General features: G+C 36.1%; 3 protein-coding genes across 11 annotated transcripts; 1 reads left to right on the top strand and 2 right to left on the bottom strand.

The window, feature by feature from the left end:
• Positions 1-283: 283 nt before the first annotated feature.
• LOC105689017 (procollagen-lysine,2-oxoglutarate 5-dioxygenase) lies at positions 284-11,544 on the top strand. 3 transcript variants are annotated; one of them, XM_048649526.1, is made up of 9 exons: positions 284-589; positions 4,114-4,345; positions 4,427-4,767; positions 4,950-5,403; positions 5,490-5,717; positions 9,624-9,945; positions 10,047-10,151; positions 10,485-10,631; positions 10,828-11,544. In XM_048649526.1, the coding sequence occupies exons 1-9, from the start codon at positions 349-351 to the stop codon at positions 11,110-11,112; spliced, it is 2,355 nt and encodes a 784-aa protein (XP_048505483.1). In that variant the 5' UTR covers positions 284-348; the 3' UTR covers positions 11,113-11,544. The 3 variants fall into 3 exon arrangements, with proteins under 3 accessions (XP_048505483.1, XP_048505479.1, XP_012261160.2); XM_048649522.1 differs by lacking the exon at positions 10,485-10,631 and adding an exon at positions 10,303-10,449 and having other exon boundaries at positions 296-589; XM_012405737.4 differs by lacking the exons at positions 284-589; positions 10,485-10,631 and adding exons at positions 801-1,545; positions 10,303-10,449.
• LOC105689019 (immunoglobulin domain-containing protein oig-4) lies at positions 5,832-9,606 on the bottom strand. Of its 6 annotated transcripts, none has more exons than XM_048649620.1 (6): positions 9,161-9,606; positions 8,742-8,928; positions 8,530-8,679; positions 6,486-6,665; positions 6,268-6,417; positions 5,832-6,132 (listed from the first exon to the last, which is right to left on the bottom strand). In XM_048649620.1, exons 2-6 carry the CDS (start codon positions 8,919-8,921, stop codon positions 5,974-5,976), a joined length of 819 nt encoding a protein of 272 aa, XP_048505577.1. In that variant the 5' UTR covers positions 8,922-8,928; positions 9,161-9,606; the 3' UTR covers positions 5,832-5,973. The 6 variants fall into 6 exon arrangements, with proteins under 6 accessions (XP_048505577.1, XP_048505535.1, XP_048505540.1 ...); XM_048649578.1 differs by lacking the exons at positions 8,530-8,679; positions 8,742-8,928; positions 9,161-9,606 and adding exons at positions 6,768-6,864; positions 6,915-7,005; positions 7,219-8,186; XM_048649583.1 differs by lacking the exons at positions 8,530-8,679; positions 8,742-8,928; positions 9,161-9,606 and adding exons at positions 6,768-6,855; positions 6,915-7,005; positions 7,219-8,186.
• A 41-nt stretch (positions 11,545-11,585) lies between the features above and the next one.
• LOC105689018 (vacuolar protein sorting-associated protein 37A) lies at positions 11,586-15,917 on the bottom strand. Of its 2 annotated transcripts, XM_012405739.3 has the most exons (6): positions 15,642-15,917; positions 15,349-15,555; positions 14,740-14,929; positions 14,312-14,426; positions 13,505-14,038; positions 11,586-13,426 (listed from the first exon to the last, which is right to left on the bottom strand). In XM_012405739.3, exons 2-6 carry the CDS (start codon positions 15,435-15,437, stop codon positions 13,080-13,082), a joined length of 1,275 nt encoding a protein of 424 aa, XP_012261162.2. In that variant the 5' UTR covers positions 15,438-15,555; positions 15,642-15,917; the 3' UTR covers positions 11,586-13,079. The 2 variants fall into 2 exon arrangements, with proteins under 2 accessions (XP_012261162.2, XP_012261164.2); XM_012405741.3 differs by lacking the exons at positions 15,349-15,555; positions 15,642-15,917 and adding an exon at positions 15,085-15,235.
• Positions 15,918-16,033: the final 116 nt, after the last annotated feature.

Here is a 16,033-nt window from a genome sequence, read left to right as displayed (position 1 = left end):
TGAAGAAGGAATGACGGAAAGGAATTTTGTGTGCACCTATATCCGTGTACGAAAAAGTTTTTGTTGTATACAATTAAACTACTTTCACGTTGGTCTCCTCACTTTTATACGAAGAAATTACACTGATTCAGTTTTAGTAGTCTTTCGGATATCATAATCGACACATCGCGGCTGTGCAAATATGTAGATACAGTATTTGACCTCCTTTAATTAATGTACAGATAAGAAAACAATTCAGTGTAGTAATAACTAATAATTATATCCGAGTATATCCTGTAGATAGTCGATTTAAATTCATTTGGTCTTCGAGAGAATCCGAAGTGGCAAAATAAAAGAACAAATGCAAAAATGACTAGAATGATGGTTAAATTTGGGGAGTGTATCATTCTTCTGGTATTTTTGAATTCCTGGATTGTGAAATGCGAAAAGTTTTATGCCGATTCGGGCGTTTGTTCGCCCGCAGTACGAAATAAGTACGTCGGGAATTACGCTGAGAAACCCACTTGCGATTGTGAGATCAGCTCAAGAAACGCTGCTAAAATGTACACCGAAACACGCTGCGGGGTTACCTCAAACCTTGATCTCGATGGTATGAAATTTGATTGATTTATCATTAGTAGTTTTCGTAATATGTAAATTTTGATTATTCGAAAAAAGTACCTGTAGGGCGGCAACCAGATAGGTATGTTTAAAGAACCGCTACGCGTGCGCAGATCAATAATGCGCATCCTAAGAAAAAAAAAAAAATAGTGCTCATGAGTGTGCTCATGCAACGAATTGAGATTGTGTTCATGTGGTTGTCCACCGTGAAGACATGACGTTCAAAGCACAGTATATGGAGTGTTGAAGTCATAAAAAGATCCTTTTTGATCAATTACTGAAGTTAGCGGCTTTCAGAAACTGCTTCCACCAGCCCCAATTAATTTCATAAAATGTTGGATGTTTATACTAAAGATCTCAGTGAACATTTGCCGATGTAATTTTTGACATCGCGTCAAATTTTGTTTAGTTTCGATTGTCAGGTTAGCTACGAGGGTGACAGTTATTTTGTACAGCTTTAAATCACATTAAGATAGTATAAGCCGATTGGTGTTCTGATTTCCGAATGACTTTCCAGTCCAATCTCTCGAAAAAATACCAAATCTGTGAAATCTACTCCAGGACCTGGACATCCTCGTGGTTAGAACATGATCATTAAAATCGCTTTCAGCAGATGTTTGTTACACGGGTTATATTCTACTTTGCGCAAGCAAGATGCATGCGTGCCTCTGTAAACGTAAACACGCTGAATATTCCATTCTTATTGGTTGAAGTGCAGAGATGAATCTGCCTGTAGTTGGTATTTGGTACCGAGAGTCTCGAGTCAGTCGGAGTTTCATGTCGGCGGAGATAACAACGGCGGTATTGCTGTGTTGCTCGTGAATAATTTTAAGTTCATCGAAGAATTTGTTGTTAAGCCAACTGTGATGAGAATAATTATGATCCGGTTTGCAGTCCTCTTTTGTTTCATCCTGGGCGCGGCGACCTCCACAGAAAACGACGATGGTAATAATAATACCTAAATTTTTATCGTTAAAGAATTTTTTTATTTATAAAATTTATTCATTCAAATTTTATTCCTGAGAAACTCGTGAATTTTTATCCCGTTCACGGCGTGGACAATTCGAAGATTTTTTTCAGTCCCTATCCTGAAACGTGTACAGCCTTTTTTTGTAACCTGTTTTAAGCACTTCTGATCCTCGAAGTTTCCCCTAAGCACCCTAAGTGTGTTTTCACCTTTAATTGACTGTCGATTGGTTGGAAAATCTTTTCGAATCTCATGTTCAACAGTCATAGTTCGATGCATTCGTTACACAATTACAATTTGTCTCCGTTTTCGATTTCGATAATAACTATGAAAAGCGGTAAAATTGTGAAACGCGGAAGTAACAAAAACCAAACGCGTTCATTCGAATCATCATCCCGCAGTTTTTTTCGCCTTTAAGCAAAGAAATTGGTAATGGTGATTTGTCGTGATTCTTTTCTTCCGGGCTAAAGAAATACAGTGAAATCGAAAGCGTTGATCGTAAAACGAAAGCGAGAAATTATAGTTGAATAACGGAGACAATCGATCGAGCGTGAAATCCGATATGATTCAAAGGCCGAGAAATGGCTACGATTCCTGATTCAAAAACTTGAAAACTTCTAGACACATAGATCGTTGATAAAAATACATTTTTTCTTATCTCTGAATTCGCTATTGCCTATGTAAATCTATATGTTCATTTTCATCATCGCTCAGCCTTGTGCTTGGTCGATGATTCTTGAACCGTTCGCCACTTGATTGCGAATGACCGAATTAAATCATTGGACTAATGAAAAATCAAACGCGCGGTTCAAGGAAGCTCGGTTTGGAATTAATGATTCTTCCATGCGGCGTATTATGCGTATTTAGCTATTCAATATTCGGCATTCGGCTAATGAACGTAATAAATTTCGATGACCAACTGATGGCCACGATTTTATTAAATCATTGTGGGCTTTGTTTAGCCGCTTACAAGCTTAATTAGAATTACTATTGCCGTGTAGGGTAGCTAATCCTCGGCTGCAAATTATTTACGGAGATTCTAATATAGTTACCGTTAATCAAAGAGAATTTTATTTTCAAAAGGTCTCATTCCTAACAAACTACTCTCTGTCCGACCGAAAACCTTCATTTACTCAGTTCCATTGCAAGTGTAAAGGACAGAAGACTTTGATCTATTCCACCCCGTAATTTAGCTCGAAGAAGTCGCACGACTAAATATACCTGAAATTATACGAATCAGCTGTGGTTCTCGCCCGGAAATGTTATCATCTCTGGCATTCTTGGTTCTTGATAGTCCGAACTCATCTCATTCAATTTGTTTTTTACGACACGGTGAAGAGGACGCCATACCGTTGGGAAGCTTATATCTTGAATTTCCGGTTACGATGCAGGGTGCATAATGGATATTTAATATCTAAAAACTACGTATGCAGTTCTTGGATACGTGTTCATTTCAATATTTAAATGTTGATGCCTCTTATATGTAGACTTTCAATCTGCTGAAATTTCAGCATTTATGATCTGCTGTTTCCGATCATTTTCATTTTGATTGATTCTGTAGGTGATTTCATTTTCCAAATTATTCGCCCCGATCACCTTGGGAATTTCTTGTCAATTGAATGATTGATCTCATTTAAAAGGCGCGATGTGCCGATTGTCATAAATATGGTGGCAACGTACTTCTTGGCGACGTGTAGCGATTATTATTACGACGATAAGAAGGCGCCGTGCCGCAGAACCGTGGAGAGATGCTTAGCGGCCATCCGTAAGCAGCGGGTCTTTTGCACGGATGACATAACACGAGCCACGTACTAACAAATCTACCGCCGCGTTCGCGTGGTTTATGTCAGGATGCATCGCAATTCACTAATACGGCCATCTAGTTGCGATGTATTAAGAAAAAGCATAAAATGACGGGACCTATATCTGAATGACTTTCAGATTACCGCGCGTTCGTACGAATCACGCGATGTAGAGTAAAATATTGAAGATGTATTTCGTAGGACCTTTGTGCAGGACTTCGATCATCTTTCCGATACAGCTATGCAAATTGCGTATAGTATGTATTGTATATGTATGTTCTTGAGGTTTTTGATAAGATCAGCTAATTCAATCAGAAAGCATTTAACGAGATCAGCAGGATTGATAAAGCCTGACACAATTCGTTTCAGGGTATTTTATACTTATACATAACTGTACCGTTGTAAATGACGAACGGAAACGAAGCAATTGTTCTTGCAGATTATCGTTATTTTTAACTTCTTGAAACCCGGAATTGAATTGTGTTACTTCAGTCGTGGTTATTTATCCAGCATTTATACTAGATAATAACTTGCAGAATTTGATTATCACGCTAACATGTACTATAATTTTAATATTTTTTACAAACTGTTAGGTATTCACTTTTTGCTACCGCTTGCAAGATGAAAAGAATAGTTCTACATTTCTTGTAGAACACTAGGTATACGGAATATGGGCAGGGAGGATGTAGAAGAGAGTCATACTTAAAATCCTTGCTCATTCATTATTGATGACATTTTTTCCAGATGTACTTGTATTTACGGTAGCAACTAATGAGACTGATGGTTATAAGAGATACATTCGTTCAGCTGCTGTGAATGGGTTCAAAGATAAAGTCCAGGTACTTGGATTGGGAGAAATTTGGAAAGGAGGTGATGTACAGCGATTTCCTGGCGGTGCCCACAAGATCAATTTATTGAAAAAAAAATTAGAGGCTTACAAAGATGAAACGGAAAAAATAGTTTTATTTACGGATAGGTATGAAAACTATGCATATTTTAAAGTACCATTGTGAATGATAGAATAGCAGTGGCAATGCAACGTTTGTGTATGTTTCAGCTATGATGTAATATTTCTTAACAACCTCAATGCGATAGTGGAAAAGTTCAAGTCATTTGATGCCAGAGTATGGTTTTCTGCAGAGGGATATTGCTGGCCAGATAAATCCGCGGAGTCTAAATATCCAAAAGTAACTCGCGGCAAACGTTATTTGAATTCCGGTGGTTTTATTGGTTACGCATCGAACATCTATGCCATTGTAACCAGCTCCTCAATCCAGGATACAGACGATGATCAACGGTTTTACACCAATCTATACCTCGATGCCGAATTTCGAGAAAAACATCAAATCCAATTGGATCATAAGTCGGAAATCTTTCAGAATCTTAACGGGGCAGTAGGTGAGAAACAAGTAGTAGCTAAAAATCACACAGCATAACATTACAAATAGATCATTTTCATGAAATTGAAATGAATAAGTTGTCATACATAGTTGGTAACTTCATTCCTAAGACTGCTCCAGTCTTGTACTTGTATCAGTTTTTTGATAAAATGATTGAGCAATCAATTATTAATTTTCCAGCCGATGTTGAATTGAGGTTCAAAGGTAACGATGCATACCTACAAAATGTAGCCTACAATACTGCTCCTCTTATCCTTCATGGAAACGGACACAGTAAGCTAGCTTTGAATGCTCTTGGAAATTACCTCTCCAAAGCCTGGAGTCCTGATGAAGGCTGTATAAGTTGTTGGGATAACACGATTGAATTAAATGAAGACAACTTTGAATCATATCCTGTTATTTTGGTTTCTATATTCCTGGTGAAGCCGACACCATTTTTGGAAGAATTTCTTGAAAAAGTTTATCACCAAACTTATCCAAAATCTAAACTCCATTTGTTCCTGTACAATAACGTACCCTATCATTCTGAGCTTGTTCATGAGTTTGTAGAAGGCTACAGTGACCAATATAAAAGCATCAAACAAATCTTGCCAGAGGATGGAATACCTGAAGTTGCAGCAAGGCACCTTGCAATGTAAGTATTTTTGAGATATTTTTAATCTTTTTTATCACATTCCAAGTTTCAATGCTTTCATTTATTTTTCATTTGTATAAAAATAGGGAGCACTGCCAGTCAAAGAAATGTTCTGGCTATTTTTCAATCGATTCTGAGGCCCATTTGGACAACAAAAATACATTGAAACTGTTGGTAGAACAGCAGAGAGATATTGTAGCTCCTTTACTTGTGAGACCCTATAAATCATGGAGCAACTTTTGGGGTGCTCTTACGGATGATGGCTACTACGCTAGAAGCACGGACTATATGCAAATTATCCACAACGAACGCAGGTAAGATTGGTTTAGCTGGAAATAGAGCATGATTATTTTTTTTAACCTTTGATGGAAACAAACTACAATTTTGGCAGCAAACATTCATAGAACACAATCAAATTTCATATACTGTTCTTGTTAAAAAAACTACTATATATTCTGTTGCTCAAATATCTATTGATATAATTTAAAAAACTTGTCAAACATCGAATATGATGAGCAAATTATACAATAGATGTATATTTTCATCTAAAAGCAATATTTTGCTAAGCCTCTAGTCAAAGGCAATAGAGAAGTCAGTCTTGAAAGATCTTCTATCGATGCTGTACATATTATCTGCAGTGCATTCGTATACACCAGCATCCATTTGTGTTGCTGGATCAATTTCCAGTTTTGATTTTACCCTGTCAGTTCCTGTTCTCCATTCATGAACCTGAAATAGTTTCAGTCAATATTGGTAGCAATTTAGAACTGGATGCAGAGTTACGAAATTTTGTGCCTTATCTATCAATTGTCTCCATGCTTGCTACCATGTATTGTGACTGATACATCTAATTTTATTACTAACGTTGAGGTAAAGATGGGTATATATCTCTGTACCATCCTTGAACCATGTAATATGAGGCCGTGGAGATCCTCTTGCGGAGCAAACAAATGCAATCTTATGTCCCAAGACGTATTCATAATCGAAATGTGACGACGATAAGATTTTGGCACCCTGCAACAATATAATTTGAACAATTTATTATAATTGTACCCACATCAGTTCAGACGTATGAGACATACGTTATTATTGTTATAATATTGGTCACTCTCTGGATCTCTGTACTTTCCGGTAATGGGCAACCCAATCTGGACTCGGGATCTACTTCTGCCTCTTGTTCGGCCTCTTTTTGCAGTTATATCATTACAGTGTAGGAATAGTAACATCAAAAGAATGACAGCTTTTGAACAGTTCATCGTTTTCTGAAATCAGATTGATTATTACAGATTTTGCAAATATTTGTTCTAACATTATGAAAACACTTATCGATTAAAACGAGCTCTGAGATAAAGCAGATACTGTACTTGTGCTAAAGATCCGAAAATAATTGAGAACCGAACTATTAGCATACACTTGGAGTTTTGAAGATAAATTATTGCATTATTTGAAAATCTGAAAACACTTTTTGTTATATTATGTAGAAGTTATGAGAGATTAGTATATCTACTCACTGTGCACCAGGAACGTTTAGCGATGGTACAGAACGACAATCTAACTGACAGCCACTCACCTATTCGTTATTCCCCTAGTGTCCCCTCCTATCTATAACATACTTATTGTAGATACTATCTAAATATATCATACCCAGAATGTGTACAGTAGGATTGCATAACAATTTTTCAAATTGGAATTTTATTCACTAAGGTAGTGAAACAAACAGAGGAAATCACTCATTTTGTACTAGCTCAAAACTACAAGAATGTTATTAAGGGTTTCATTATCGCGTGATTTAATATTTCTGTAAAACTTCCTTACCTGAGTTACTTTTTAATTCGTATTATCAACTCAGATTTAATTAATGGGAATAATGGTCTACTGTTTAAAAAGTCAGCATCAATGATTGATTTGCTGACAGTTTTTTGCCAGTTGCTAACAAATCTGTCGGTCTAAACAAGTAAAACAAATCGCCAGCTGCTGTACCAGCTTGACTCTTAAAGCGTAGTGATATCACCCTCATCTAGGCCAATTATTTGTTAATAACGGAGGGATAGGGGAGCTATCGAATGACAAGAGTCGGTAGAAGCACATATGTATATTTCCTTTAATTTATAAATGGGATGGAATTAATGTTCATAACTGATTTCGAAAATATTCGAAGTTCCGAGAAAACAAAATGAAACAATCCTGTTGCTTTGTATAATTAATGTCAGAGCTTTAATTTTTTAACAGTAAGTAAATGCAGCTGGTTCACATAGTTCATTCTCTTCAATTGTTTGGACAATGTATTCAGATTGTGCAATATCATTATTTCTGAATTATATTAAAGTTAAAATTGTCAATCTTATTTGTAAAAGATATTAGCTGTAAACTAACTAGAAGCGCTTTGAAGATGCATAATAAAATAATTGTGTATCAAGGCATATGGCGCAAAATCAGTCTTACAAAATTCAATGATTACTTCAATGATTGTTATTTTTGGTATATGCCAAATCAATGTAAAATAGTAGATATTTTCAAAATTTTGTCATGAGCAAAAATTTCTTCAATACAAATTATTGAACAATATAATTTGCCTCGGTTTACTGGGATACTGCAATAATTCTTTGTTAGTTCGACATAAAATATAAGCCAGAATGTACATAGATTGACCACAAAGAAATGGAAAGTCACTCCAAATTCTACTTTATGAAAAAATTTTAAACTTTGTGAATCTGGAGATGTTGACTGAGTTATTTAATTATTATACTTCTTCTGTAAACTGGCTTATATTCAGAAAGGATTTGAGATTAGTAAGTAATCATAACATAATCTGTCCTGAACCCGCGCCTATCGACTGCGTACTGGTTATCCGCCTGACATTCGTAGTAACCTGCATCTTTCTGAGTTGTTGGATCAATTTCCATCTTTGACTTCATCGTATCATTTCCCATTGGCCATTCATGTACCTATAATAATTTGCACTGATCATGAGCATTTAAAAAATATTTTCCATGAACTATACATATACATATATGTACATATTTCTATTGGGATATGTGTGTCATAAACAAAACTTGAAATAGCTGAGTTACCTGACGATCTCGCATTAAACCAATGGCGATAAAGTAAAATAAAAATTTAGTTTACCTGGAAAAATCTATGATGATATAGCTCGATGCCATCTTTGAACCAAGTTATTTGCGGCCTTGGAAATCCTCTTGCCATACAGAAGAAAGTAATTTTTCGGCCCAGCATATAGTCGAACTCAAAATGCGATGACTTTACAATCTTTGCACCCTAAAGAAACACAAGCAAATCATTTTTGTCCCGCCTTTTACTTTTCTATTAAAATCACCCACGTCTTTATTTTCGTAATAATTGGCACTAGCAGGATTCTGGTGCGGAATTAGGATTGGCATGCGAGAACCGATTATTCTGCCACGTCCCCTGGCACCTCTTCCACCACCTTTGGCTGCATTTGAGCCTGATGTGTATATGGCGATTGCTAGGAAGAGATGAGCAGACCAGCGTTTCCTCATTTGACTGCTACAATGCAAACAATAACAACCAAAGTTTGAAATATCTTATACCAATAGGATAAATGTCAAAAAAAAATTATTTATAACATATTATCCTTGAGCTTATTATTGAACAGTTTTGTTTGTTTCGAATAATGTTGCTTTGTAATGAAGTATTGAATTTTATTTTATCACATGGTACTTTGACACAAACATTATGCAGATGTAAAGCGTTCCGCAGGAATGTAAGTTTCACTTACCAGAATGTAACGTACACAATTCGTCGAGTGTATTTATCCAGGCAGAGAAAGGTTCCCTCCGACCCTCCAGCCAAAAATATGAATGGATCACACTCGATAGACTCGCAGTCTCCTCTGACAGAGTTATGAATCTCAATTGAATAATTATATATCAGTTATTCCCAGTATCTCCATCGGCCAATCACAGTAACAGGGCTACTGCCCGCCAAAACATTAAATGACGTTCTGTGAAAAACATCATAATAGTCTGTCCTTCTGTATGTGGAAGCAATCTACAAGACATCTACAGCATTATTAATTGCCAGTTTTTGTTTCCATATTATTTGTTATGCTAGATTTTTTTTTTGTACAGAAAACCTACGGTATCACTTCTAGGTTCACAGTACCCAAATCCTTTATGCGCATTAAGTCCAAATTTATCAATAAGCTTCGTGGATATTGATAATTTATGAAATATTTTCAGAGGCTTATGGAACGTACCATTCATTAGTGACTGCTACCTAGTTAACGCTTCTGTGATCAACAACAAAAAAACTCGACCATCCTATACAGTTGGAGATCTAGATCCAAGCATGTCCTTTGCACACAGTAACAGGGAAAAAGATATCTTCATGTACGTTAGCAACCGGCTTGAATTTGGACATCTTGTGAGCGCAGACGATTTTGATATCAAGCTGACTAATCCGGAAATGTACCAAATATTTGAGAACAAATTAGACTGGCAACAGAGATATATTCACGAGAACTACACTGAAAATTTTAATCCCAATAAAGCACCCATTCAGGTAACGTAGTATGATTCTCATTGCCATTTTCGGTCAAAAAATAACACTAAATATTTGCTTAACAATAAGATACTGAAAATTCTGACTTGTCCACTCTACAGCCGTGCCCAGATGTGTTCTGGTTTCCTATTGTCACCACTCGATTCACAAGAGAGTTGATTGAAATCATGGAAGCTTTTGGTCAGTGGTCGGATGGTTCAAATTCCGTAAGCTGTCACTATTCATTACTATTTTATACTTTAATACATCTGTAATAGCAAGTTTTCATTGAAAATCAAAATAGGCTATTAAGATTTACATGTGTATGTATACTCTTCCAAATTTATTGTGTGTATATAAATGCCTGTATAATCCCAGGATCCCAGATTAACAGGTGGCTATGAAAATGTCCCAACAAGGGATATTCACACGAACCAAGTCAACTTAGAACGACAGTGGCTTTACTTTCTCAAGGAATATGTCAGACCGCTGCAAGAACTCGTGTTTACCGGATACTTCCATGATGTAAGAAAATTTATCTAACTTATCCCCTATTTTAGGATCCTCGAATCGATGGGGGGTACGAAGCTGTCCCAACACGAGACATTCATACAAATCAGGTCGGTCTTGAAGAGACCTGGTTAGAGTTTCTTAAGGAATATGTCAGCCCCTTACAAACAAGTGTTTATACAGGATATGAGGATTACGTAAGCGATAGGATTCTGGGGTTTTTGGTATTGGTTGTATTGGTGGACATAATTATGGGTTTTTTGGTAACGGGGGATTTAGTTGTTTATATTTGCGGGCACTCTAGATAGTTCCAGCTCTTGCACAAACACTCAGTCATAGCAATATTCACGGCCTAATAAATTCTGTCTACATATTTTCTCTTGTGATGTGTAGCCGCCAAGGTCTCTGATGAATTTCATGGTTCGTTACCGTCCCGATGAGCAACCATCCTTGCGTCCTCATCACGACTCCTCAACATACACGATCAACATCGCTCTAAATCGAGCAGGAATTGATTACGAAGGAGGTGGCTGCCGATTTATTCGATACAACTGTTCGGTGACAGACACCAAGCCTGGGTGGATGCTTATGCACCCTGGCAGACTAACTCATTATCACGAAGGATTAAAAGTAACTAAAGGCACAAGGTACATTATGATCTCCTTTGTAGATCCTTGAAAACTGATTCAGCCCTATACACATGAAATTCATATGCCTATTGAAATCTATCGTACAGCAAAGATCTGGGTAAAACAAGTTTTGCAAGTACATATCACTTATTCGTGAAATCTAACGCGTCAATAGATATTCAAATATATTATCATATAGAATAACTAATGTTAAAACTGGCTCGCGACTAACATTATCACGGCAGAACTAAACTCAAGAGATATACTCACGATATGATATTGTTACGGAATTACATTAACGAACGACAAAAGTTTCCGGAGAGGATTTCATCTACAATGTGTAGGTATATTATTTTTATATTTGTATGCATTTTATATTGAAATCAACAAATGTTTCTATGTACCTAAATATGCATAGTTGGTAGCTAGGAACAATTGTAAATAACAAATAAAATTATTGGATGATAAATCCTAGAAATAATTGTGCAGTTTTCATTTCGGGCCTGAGAAACAAAATTTTAGTTAGTGTAAATAATTGTTTATATTTTTAGAAATCCTAGTACGATACAATTATAACTATACTTGATTTCAATGTATAAAGTAGACATAGCAATGCAATACCAACGTGAAGCACCTAATAAAATGCATCAAGAGCCAAAGTTAATTGACTGGATCACCTGTCAAATTAGTCGAAGTGTGTTCATGTTCACAAAGCTTTTAATCGCAGCATAATTCCGTTGTTAGGATGCCATTCATAACTAGGACATGAAGTATCTTTCGAATTTCACAATAAATAATTGAAACCAGCACAACACTTTGAGACGATAATAAAAATTGATGTATTGAAGTTGGACGGACGAGTAATTCATATCCAATGAAGCACTATATTTTGCTCGGTATGGTTTGATATCACTCATCAGACTAGTATTGGGAAAAAATTGCTGCATTTGACGGATAAATGCTGCTATCAAAACCTTGTGGTTTTTCACTAGAAGATTTCATGAATCCAAAAATTATAGGCTTCTCATACCAGCTAATATTGCACAATATTAGGAACATTCACAAAACGAATGCAGAGCTTTTAATGCAACATTCTTGCCAAAGACAAATCTTATGGTATTTACATAGTAAAAAAAAGTACGTTGCAAGCACTAAGCTCCACAGCATACAACCCATGGCGCAGTAGTGGAATGAATGTACGTCACAAAAATTTCGCATTTATTCCAACTCAAAAATACTGACAAGCACGTTTCAAATTAATTTGATGCTCAAACGATCATATTGGATTATAACAGCGGTAAATTACCGCTTTTACCGGTGTCATCGAGCATTGTTGATCTCAGAGTAGTTGTTTATGCTTCTGTCAATCAATGAGAAACAATTTGTACTACAAGTGAAGGAAAGAAAAGAATTCGGCTAAAGTTATGATACAATAACTTCATTTACAAATTTACAAACTAAAATAACCACGTATTCGGATTTTACATACTACTATTTACGAGACAACCTTTATAAATGTATTTTACACACACAGAAGCTGACATTCTGTCATAATGTTGAGTAATCATGCCCGGTTAACGACCAAGAAAAAGATTTCATCGAATCTTAGGTTTAAAAAAATGTACATCCGTCACAAGCGGACTTCAGAATTGTTATACGTAACACAACCATTCTAGTATCAACTGGAAAACTATCATTTTCACTGAAATGCTCTTTTAAATGAGCTGCTTCTTTTTTACCCACCTGTTTTCATAACCATATCACTTCTCTCTGATGCGGTCTAACTCGGTTTACCCATATCTAACATGTTCTTTAAGCATTATACATCAAATTAATTCGAAACTGTAGAGGTGCCTTTTTTCTCTATGTAATGCTCAGTAACTAGTCTCTCGAAGCGGGACTGGCGAGTGCGCAACGTAAATGCACGGTCAAACTAAAATTCCGCATTGATCATTTAATTTAACTAAAAGTTATTTACAGTTTGTTCGGTTTTATAGAAAACTGATTTCACACCATTCAGTAGCCAGCTCGTTTCAGTTCATTGAGTTGGTGCACTAATTTTTCTTCCTTCGTTCTTCGTGCTTGTCCAAGCTTTCGACATTCGACGTAAGTGCTTAAAAAACGCTCTACATCAATTTTTCTATTCAAAAAATCTTCAGCAATTGTTTCACTTTTTTCGTGACTCACGTCGGCGGCATGTTTCAAGCAGTTCTTTATGTGATCCGGTGTAAACACCTCTGATAATTTATTATATTGTTGGTTTAATTGGTCGTATCTAGATTTTAGAATCGTTACTCTCTCCGCCTTTTCTGCGACTTGGTTTCTAAGTACTTCAAGTTCTGATTTCTTTAATAAATTCGCATCTGAAAATGAACAAGATACACTTGATGAAATTGAAAGCGAAATTTGTCCTATTACAGGATTACGTTATTGATACTCACGGGCAGTTTTTTCAACCCAATTGATGGCGTCTTCTACTGCAGTATTGAGATCCTTTATTTGAACATGCTTATCCAGGAACTCATCTAATCTATCTTCATCTTCTCCAAGTTTCTTCAATTCCTCGTTACTCAGATCATTTAGTTCAGGAAATTCTAAGCTCTGCGGTGTATTCGACCTGGCATTTGTCGCTGTTGTAGTCTGGCCATAATTCGTGCTGCCATAATGCGAGTTCAGGTAGGCAGTATTAGTATATTGGTGAGACGGAAAACACGAAGCTTTGGTTGAGTGTAAAGAATTGCCCGTCGAACTTGGCGGGTAAGTAGAATGGTGGGATGTTGAGGCAAAAGGCTTGGATTGGCTATCTATCGCATAAGTATTACCCGAACTTGTGTAGTTATAGTTATAAACAGAGGTGTTTGTATTTGACGATGAATATTTTGGGTAATAAGTGTTATAATAAGAATTATACGAAGTTGACGGGACATCAGGATATTGTTGTATGGTATAGGACGGTGATGCTCGTTCCTGCAATTCTGAAATAAAATTTTTTTCCTATAGTTTTTTCTTTCATGCTGTTCTGATGAATTACTCGTTCAATTTACGGTGCGGGTAAAAATAGAAATATAATAAGAATTCTTATCTTGATACATTGTTGGGTAATATATTCAGTAAAACATGCGGTTTTGTTTGTATTTATATTAGTGTCGGATATAGGTATGGTAAAAATGATAACACGATTGAAAGAAAATCTTCCACAAGCACATACAATTCAAATTAATACTAGAAAGTTTTCATGTAGAACAAACCTCTATGATTCATGGAAGAAGCTGGCGGACTATCTTCCACAAACTGAGGTGGGTTTTTGCTGAATTCTCGAATGATGGCTTGAACAACTCGGCCAAGGTCACTGTGTACCGTGAACTGGATGAAAAAAAATATAGAAATTATCATCAACGATTGAACACAATTAAAAACCATGATTGACCTACATATCTCTAGCGTAGAATACAATGTCAAGAGCAAATTGTTTCTCACATAAAATAGGCAAAATCATGCATGAATCATCATGTATTATGTAGGAATTGTACAATAGTAGGAACAAATTATACTAATCTATAAGTAGCGGGCATGACAAATTCTCGATATAGTTTAAGAATTGCTATGAGGATAATCATATTGTCCACCAATAAATCATCTGAAAGAAGCCTGATGAAAATTTCAAGATTTCACTTACATTAAGGAGTCCTGGAGCACTCACAATTTCATTGTGCTCATTGCACCAGGGGTGGCTAATTGGTGGAGATACTCTAAGAACTGGTTTTTCTAGGGGGAACTCGGGGGACAACGAGACCATGATAGCCATTCGCTTATCTCCGGCATCGAATTGTACCTGATATTCCACATCTTCTCGGAGTTCCAATACACTGAAAATTAATATTCAATTATGATCTACGATTATCAAAAGTTAATTGTTCAAATCATTATCTGATAGGTGTTTATAGAGATATCCACTTGTTTTGAAGGTGATTACAGTATTAAGTGAAACTTCTTTTCCATAATAAACCGCAATGAACAATACCTGAGAAAATAACATAATAGAAACTTCATGCATCCTACAGCGATTGTAGAACGAATTCAACGCAATTACGTATGATTGTATTATCGTGAAAATTTTAGCAGTTTCCCTAGCGGAATGATATCATCAGGGAAAATACGTCATAAAATAGTGATCCTTAAGTACTGACGTCTTATAATATAACACAGCTTTGCAAAGTGTTGATCAAGAAAAAAAAATATAATGCATGAGGTTAACACAGGGTTACGATTTGAGAAATGAACTCACTTGTCATTAAATATTTTTAATGTGTCAATTTGACGCCTCCTTTTGACAGCAGCATTCTCATTTTCTCCACGGAATATTCTTGATAACATCTAAATGCCTTAAGTTCGGATAAATCATTCGCTTATCCGTCAATTCCACTGTCAAATCAACCATCCAGAACATCTGTTTTAGACTTAACTTGCAGCAAACTTCAGTCGGCGCGCCACTCTATAAAAAATCGAAAGTCGTGAATTGATCGTCACTTGCAGTCCGTATAGCCGCATTTCTCACATTCAATTCAAAAGTGATTATACTTGTCTGTATTATTCGCGTGTGCAGCAATTCTTGACAGAGTTGCAAAGTTGTAATAACAGAATCATCAGATTGGGCGAATTTACGCTGTTAAAGCAAATATTTGATACATTTTAAGACCTGACTCCTATCCTCCACTAAAAAAGAATTCTCGGCGAATGACGAATGGTAACCTTTTCTCTAGGAGAAATTCCGGAAAGATTTGATGATGAAAGTCAGGAAAAGTTTTCAACAGATCGGCAATGAAAATGTTGCAATATTTTATGATGAGCGTAAATTTTTCGATCATTGAACAGCTATGCTACCTATGCTACAAACTATCAAAAACTTCAACGATGACGTCATCTCGAAATAACGCGCTATCGACACTGTTATAATGATTATAATCGTCTCA

Source organism: Athalia rosae, chromosome 1, assembly GCF_917208135.1.
Source record: "Athalia rosae chromosome 1, iyAthRosa1.1, whole genome shotgun sequence".
Lineage (NCBI taxonomy): Eukaryota > Metazoa > Arthropoda > Insecta > Hymenoptera > Athaliidae > Athalia > Athalia rosae.
The sequence above is the reverse complement of the archived record's forward strand: the minus strand, read 5'-3'. Positions and strand labels throughout refer to the sequence as shown.

Bases quoted from the DNA above. Each gene is read 5' to 3' on its own strand.
- LOC105689017 (XM_048649526.1), top strand. From the start codon at position 349: ATGACTAGAATGATGGTTAAATTTGGGGAGTGTATCATTCTTCTGGTA. The intron at 4,346-4,426 runs GTATGAAAACTA...TGTATGTTTCAG, and splicing joins ATAGTTTTATTTACGGATAG to CTATGATGTAATATTTCTTA. The intron at 10,152-10,484 runs GTAAGCTGTCAC...CCCCTATTTTAG, and splicing joins GGTCGGATGGTTCAAATTCC to GATCCTCGAATCGATGGGGG.
- LOC105689019 (XM_048649620.1), bottom strand. From the start codon at position 8,921: ATGAGGAAACGCTGGTCTGCTCATCTCTTCCTAGCAATCGCCATATAC. The intron at 6,666-8,529 runs GTAAACTAAATT...ATCTGATTTCAG, and splicing joins ATCATCATAGATTTTTCCAG to AAAACGATGAACTGTTCAAA. The intron at 6,418-6,485 runs GTATGTCTCATA...ATATTGTTGCAG, and splicing joins AATATTATAACAATAATAAC to GGTGCCAAAATCTTATCGTC.
- LOC105689018 (XM_012405739.3), bottom strand. From the start codon at position 15,437: ATGTTATCAAGAATATTCCGTGGAGAAAATGAGAATGCTGCTGTCAAA. The intron at 14,427-14,739 runs GTAAGTGAAATC...TTTTTCATCCAG, and splicing joins GTGCTCCAGGACTCCTTAAT to TTCACGGTACACAGTGACCT. The intron at 13,427-13,504 runs GTGAGTATCAAT...GTTCATTTTCAG, and splicing joins TTGGGTTGAAAAAACTGCCC to ATGCGAATTTATTAAAGAAA.